Here is a 7462-nt window from a genome sequence, read left to right as displayed (position 1 = left end):
TTACTTTGTTCCAGTGAAAAGTATCTTTGGCCCATAATATGAAAATCTGGCCCTCAAATGTATGCAATACCTAATAGGTAATTTGCTATGGAAAGTGGGCCAAATTTTGTGCCGCTGAGATACTATACTTATAAGGGTCTAATAAAAAACACTAATTCGTCAGAGGTCAGTGAAAAGTAACCTTAAGGTAAACGTACGAGTGTTCGACACGCTAATGACTAATAGACGACACCCTGCTGTCATCTCTATTGCTAATGACATAAGATTAAAGATGCCAACTATTGGTACAGCGGCGAACACGCGTACGCTTACTTTATGGCGATGCGTCATAATTTCAATGCAATTATAAAACCTGCAAAGAATTAATCTCAATGGCCAAAGTTACCCTTTAGGGCTAAAGTAATCCGATCTTACGGTATAGTTTTTGTCATTGTTTTGATACTGTTTAAACAGCAATTAGTGGGCCGCATTTGTAATCAGTGAAGAACCCTTGCTTTATCAAATTTCAGCCATCAAATATATTTTTAGGTACATAAATAATACAGCTACCTAATTACTGTCGTCCAAATTAATTGCGGCTTCGGGTGACCAGAGGACTGGCTTTTTCTTAGCACAAAGAATAAGCATTGCCATACAGCGTGGCAATGCTGCCAGCCTTCTGGGCACCTTACCACCTGGCAGTGATTTTGGGCAACTTTTTTATTATAAGTTTAGTTTGTATGTAGTTTTAGTTACCTGTATATTTTCCCCCTGATTACGTATCTACCTACAAAATACACGACCAGGATCATTATCCTTACTAACCTACTTATTTATCAGACCTACAAGTACCTAACCTTTCCAGGGTTCAAACCTGGAAGCTCTAGATTCATAGTTAGGGTCGCTAACCAATAGGCTATACGATCGTCTATTAGTCCTTATTTATTAATTAATTTAACGCCAAATTCAATAATGTCGTGATTCCTACAAATCTTTGCAATGAGTCATAATACCTATTAAACCTCTAAATAACTTTTTTTTCGTTACATATTTTTTGTGTCTTTTTGCGTTTTTTTTGTATAATTTGAATTTTATAGCGCATTGGTTTTACTGTAGTGCTGTAATTTTTTATTGACAAATAAATGAAATGATTATTAATTTAAAAAATTTAGGTACATAAGGACGTATCAAATAAGATAAAGTTTGAAAAGAATTAATGGACAAAATGTACATAAGTATTATTTTCTGATATAATTCAATTTTTCCAGAAATTGTCAAATTTACAGCATTGATAAAACTAACTAACCTAACCTAAACCAATAGATAGATTACACGAACAAAAAGATAGTCTAATCAAAAGTTTAATCAAAAATAATATTATGTCTAATGACTATGATGTATTTCGTCCGTTATTCTTTTTTATACTCTATGTACGTGTAAATTATAATAAAGTCGTTCGCTAATTCTATTTTCGGCATTTTACTATTTGCTATCTATCTTTTTATTCGCGATGTACAGTTAAGCAGCCTGAATCTATAGCGATTATGTGTCATCAATTTTGCACGAACAAAATAAAGGTAAAATAAGACGAAAATACAAACCGGAATGCACAAAAAAACCCAGTAAATAAGACCAGCGCTGGGAATTGAACCCTGGTCCAGGGTCAGGTCAGGTCAGGCACGAAATGCTGAGAACCTGGGTTCGATTCCCTGCTCTGGTCTCTTTTTCTGGGTTGTTTCTTTGCATCCATGTTTCAGTTTGTATTTTCGATGGATTTCAGGGGATGACCGTAAATGTAACAAAGGAGTTGAAATAAAACATACAAAAAAACTCCAAAAACCAATCTTAATTAGATAAAGTAAGAGTTCTACATATAAGTAGGTGATGATAATTGAATATGGAGCATTCGAATTATACATTGCTGTTAAATATCATAGCAAAGCCAGAGGGTCAATGTTCATCTGAACACTGGCATTTCTATAAGTATTTATAACTCTCATGATCCCGTTAATTAATTATGATGTAATAATGATAACGTTTGAACTAATTTTTCAAGAATCACTTGTGGATTAACAATAATGTGACGTTTTTTGTATAAACAGACTAATTGATTGATTTGATTAATTCAGGCGTTACTTTGCAGAAGCCCAATTTTGTACCGAATAAGCAAGATAACAATAACTTGTATACTACAAAATAGATTACACATTATAATGTGGAAGTACTTTCTTTTAACCATTTTTGGCAGCAGCCTGTCGTTTATCGAGGTTTATCAAGATCTTTGTTGTCTAAAACTTTTACTTTCAGCCAATAAATACTATTTTTGGAATTTGTTAAGTACTAAGGTATTAATAAGTAATTTAATTACATGATAAATTTTCTGAAGATAAAATTTTGGGACTTTAAAGTAAATTCTCCAAACGGCAGTTGTATTTTGCTTTAGCAGTTGTATTGGCTTTGGATGGAAAAAGACGTCTTTAACTAAGTTAGAAGAAGTTGGCTAAGATTTTTCATAAATATGAACGATGTACAGGTAATTTTTATAAGGATTGCAGATTTTAGATAATTAAAACAATCAAGCAAATGTTTTCTCTCAATATATTTACAGTATTCATTAAGTTTCTTATCAATATTATCCTGCAGAACATGTTATATAGATTAGGTGTGCCCGTATACAGGCATACTGACGAAACGAAGACAGACATTGATGGCGAAGGAAGACATTGATTTAAATAACATTTTTTTAGATGTCCCATAAAATAGTTATAAATATTCATCATGATGCAAAAAACAACGAACGATATAATACGAAAAAGATCATCCATTATGATAAGACGATTTATTCAAATCGACAAAATTTCAATTTAAGTGGTACATTTAACAATAATAACTTAATCTCGAACGACTCACAATTCACAAATAATCATTTACTAAAAGCTTAAGGACGGCAGATGTTCTTTATTGTATTCGTAGATCTTAATACTATTTACAAGCAAAAAATGAGATCAGAAAATTTACACAGTGAAGTTACAATTGAAGTCTTAGAACTAATAGATCAAAATGATTTTGCAAGCACTAGCGCGATGTCCCAAACACATAATTTTATTACTAATAAACAATGAGGGGAAACCATAACTTACAACTAAATGTTATAAGGCACTAAACCAAGATGCACTTATTCAGTCTTTTAATTTTCACTATTCAACAAAGTTAATCTTTGCGATTAAGATATTGTTCTTAATTTTCATCTTCAGTGTCCAAGGCATCAATGGGAAAGTTTGGATTTAAAATCGGACTTTTGCCATTACTGCCGTTTGGTGAAGTAGCCACAGAAGAGATTCCAACCAGGTTATGGGTCAAACTGTGACGTCTTAAATCACAATTCCTCCGAAATACTTTTCCACATGAAGAACAGTTATATGGCTTTATGTCTGTGTGGGTGAGGAGATGTGTCTTCAAATTAGACCTCTGATTGAAACTTCTGCTGCAAACTGGACATTTGTGAGGAGACTCTTCCATATGTAAAATTTTGTGGACAGCTAGTGTTCTTGATTGGCAAAATCCTTTTCCACATTCCAGACACTTAAAAGGTTTTTCCTTCGAATGAATGTACCTGTAAAACAAAATTATTTGTTAAATTAAGCGAGCAGAGTACCGGCAATTTATAAGGAACAAAGGTAAGTACCTATTTAACGAACAAGCTTATAAGAAAGGGACAATAAATATATCATGTCTGCAGGCACCGAAACACCGCTCACCTGTTCGGGACACCTCGTGGGAGAAGGTGGGATGCTTACATGTGCCCCGGGGATATTGGTAATAAATTGGCAAACCCTCTCATTTTTATTTCATATGCTGTTAATTTACGTCAGACGCTACATATAATTTACATCCTCATTCACAAACGCATTTAAAAACTTAAGTTTTATACGATATTAGTAAATCACTAATAATTTGTCTTACGAAATTATATATAACACAAGATACTAATTAAAATCGATCAACGCGCACCTTAAATTTTAAATTAAATTTAAACATACAAGATATAATTAACACGCGGAACAACGTGTAATCAATAATAACAGAAAACTATAAAACCAGCAATCGAGTATCCGATTCGAGAAATCATCTCCGTATCGAATAAACAAACAGACTCCGAGCGAGTAAATTACGACGTGTTCAAAGTAACGTAATACGTGTAATAATCGTTGAGATTAGTTAGATCGGCAACGATAAAGAGACGTTTCGAGATGGTGAATGAAAGAATAATTTCAATATTAAAACACGAGATGATGACCGTGATTAGGTCGGGCCGGCCGGCGTTCGCGCAGCGGAGCGTGCCGACAGCGGCGGCGCGCGGCGTTAGGCCTAACTCGACTCAACTCGACAACTCCCTGATTAATTAAGCTCGCAATGCATATTGATAGCTTGAGAGCGCCACATGATCCTACACGACATACTCATTTAATATTCATGTGCTAACTCCAATCACTTGATGTACGAAAATAATAACGCACAACGTCGAACGCCTAAATTGGTGGTATGAAAAATGATTCCCAAATTATTTCACGAGATAAAAATTAATTTGAGGCTATTTAAATTTCAATCGACACAAAAAATACCAACGACCCGGCACAAAAACTTAACTTTGTGTGCAAGGTATATTTACGGTTTTTATTTTTTGTCGTCCATATTAATCCTCACGTCAAGAACGCCACGTGCTTTGTCCGGCCGTCGAAGGCCCGCTCCGGTCCATTATAATGTATCGTGTCAAGAGACACCGATTGAACATCGACAGGCGGCCGGCTCGGGTTAACCCTCCGGCGTCTACACGAAATTTATTTTATGGCCTCAGAGATACGGTGATTTGGGAGGAAATCGCTGAGACAGGTGTTAAAACTTCAACACCTTTAGCTCTTTTTGGGTGGGGATCTCGGACAGATAAGTAAAGAAATAGATTAACTGAGATTACGACTTGTTGTTTGGATTATCTCTTGTTTTATGATGTTTGAGATGTATAGGATATTTAAAGTCAGACATATTACGCAAGCAACAAAATTGTTGCTGAAGGTTTAAATACCTATCAAATACCAGATAGTATAACAAAATACGCTGGTACCAACTAATAACGTGCTGTAAAAGATGGTGCACAAAGATTAAAAGGGAATGCATAGTAGAAGAAAACAAAATGAGATACCAAAATTAAAACATTGGATCGCCAAGAGATTAGCGGCGGTTTTGTGAAATTATTTACGAGCGTGACGAACGACTTGTCGATACCATCTGCTCAAGCCATACTTAAACCCTTTTTGTTTTTGATATATTTTTCTTCAACGCCATTATTCAAAAGTCCCTAATAAGATTTTGCATTGGAACTCGTCGACCATAATGTTTTACTGATATCTAAAATGGAGAGTCGTGGATCTTTTAAAATATTTTATCGGTATGGGAATACAAGTTATGCGTGATCTAACCAAATAAGAAGACATGTAAAATGGATGTTTGAAATTGTTTTCATCCATTAATGAGATACAACGATTATCTGACTTGTTTCAACCATAAAGCAATTAAGTGATCACGTGTGTAGTTACATACCCATATGGCTATATGTAATCTTGATAGAGCCATCCAACGACTATAATACAAATCTAATAAGTATTTAAATAATTAAGTGTATAAGGAATTACCTGTGGTCTCTGAGGTGATCTTGCCGTCGGAAGGCTTTTCCGCAAATATCGCAGGAGTATGGTCGTTCATCAGTGTGTGTCCTCTCGTGTATCAGTAGATTGTAAGACTTCGTAAATTGACGATTACAAAATTTACAAATAAATTGCTTTTTCGTCCTAGGACCGCTTCCGGCAGTTTTAGGCTTATTCGATATACTGCTACCCGTTGAAGAAGTTGAACTATTTGTTGATTTGGAACTTGAGGTGTTTGATGCCTGTGGTGACAAAGGAGCTTGCGACGGACTTCCATTCATTTGTTGTTGATACATTGAATTCATTAAAAGACTCGGATATCCATTATCTAAGCTGTGCGTTGAGCTGTAACCGTACCCTTTAGATGTTGATTCCAAATGTTGTTCTAATGTAAATTCATCTTCATTGTCTAATAAAGCCAAGTCTTCTTCAACTTCTTCTGATAAATCTACGTCTTCAGCAGCTAAAGCATCAGATAATTGATAGTCGTCCGGTGTTTTAGGAGAAAAGTCCCGAGAGCTATTTTCAGTAGCATCTATTTCACTTATCTTAGCGCTTGCCGTCGCTATTCTCAATATATCCTGCTTGGACGTTGAATTGCTTTCAGATATATTAGGTTGAATTGTGCTACTAACGGATGAAACAGATGTTAGGCGTTGTAGAGTCAAATAAGATTCCAGCGCTTGTAAGTTAAGAGCGGCGGCTGCTGCGGAATTCGACGGCAGCAATGCGGCCTGTTGCAGAGAATTCATCATCGCATTTTGCAAAGAAATAACAACGCCTTGGAGAGATCGTTGCAACATGTTTTCTTGTAACAACGCCGCTGACGCAATGGACAGATTCAGGTTAGTAGTTGTACTAGTAGTCTTACTTGTGTTGGTTTTGGTATCCGCGTGAGGAGACGGCGGGTCAACCGCCGCCACGCTGTTCATCTCGGAAGAGCTCTTGGTGTCCTGTATCTGTAGATTATTCTTGAGCTTGAGGATTGCGCTTTCCAGAGAATTCAAAGTGGATTTGCTTGAACGCGACGAACTTTGCTCTTGCATGTTGGTATCAGTGGAGAATCATCGGTGGGTTGACTCCTGAGGTATGCGTGCACGTGTTGTAGTGAAGGAGGGGCGCGGAGGAGGGTATCGCGTGCGCGTGCGCTGTTCTGAGCCACGCGCGGTGCTGCGGCGTGCGAGACGATCGTACGGCGCGACGCGACTGAGCCGGCGGGCAGCCAGCGACCGCCCCGCCCCCTCCTCGCCCCTCGCCGTTCCTCCCGCCTCACAAAAGCTCTCTATTTTAGGTAACTCTTTGTACGCAGTAATGGTCACCTCACGCTGCCCTAACGACAGACACGTCCATGAGAGCGAGCGTTGCACCAGATTTGTTGTACCCCTTTCAAATGTAATGAGATTCCAAATAGAATTGGACCGGTCAGGTCTGCTATGGGAAAACAAAGTCTGTTACGTTGGCAACCAGTGGGGTCGGAGGTTACACAAAACTACTTCAAAAACAACTGACGATCGGTTTAAAAAAATGTGTCCACCGTTTTTCAATGATTTACTAGAACAACGACATTTATAGCGGCTTCAGTTTTAAGTACCTACCTATAACCAATTAAAGCAGAAATTATAATTCAAGAGTAAATATAACTCATTTGGATAAAGTTTTATGTTTGAATGATGGGTCAGGGTATTAAAATTATTAGTGGCATGGAGAGGACACGGCCATAAAGCGCCGGAGAAACAAGCTCCGAGACAAAAGTGGACATTAACCAAATAAATACCAGCTGAGCT

At 37.0% G+C, this 7462-nt stretch overlaps 1 protein-coding gene across 1 annotated transcript; it reads right to left on the bottom strand.

Moving 5' to 3' along the window:
* Window positions 1–2559: 2559 nt before the first annotated feature.
* Window positions 2560–6890, bottom strand: LOC141440984 (uncharacterized). The gene is made up of 2 exons (XM_074105584.1): window positions 5667–6890; window positions 2560–3592 (listed from the first exon to the last, which is right to left on the bottom strand). Exons 1-2 carry the CDS (start codon window positions 6722–6724, stop codon window positions 3217–3219), a joined length of 1434 nt encoding a protein of 477 aa, XP_073961685.1. The 5' UTR covers window positions 6725–6890; the 3' UTR covers window positions 2560–3216.
* Window positions 6891–7462: the final 572 nt, after the last annotated feature.

Source organism: Choristoneura fumiferana, chromosome 23 (assembly GCF_025370935.1).
Source record: "Choristoneura fumiferana chromosome 23, NRCan_CFum_1, whole genome shotgun sequence".
Classification (NCBI taxonomy): domain Eukaryota; kingdom Metazoa; phylum Arthropoda; class Insecta; order Lepidoptera; family Tortricidae; genus Choristoneura; species Choristoneura fumiferana.
Note: the sequence above shows the minus strand (reverse complement) of the source record. Positions and strands in the feature narration are given on the sequence as shown.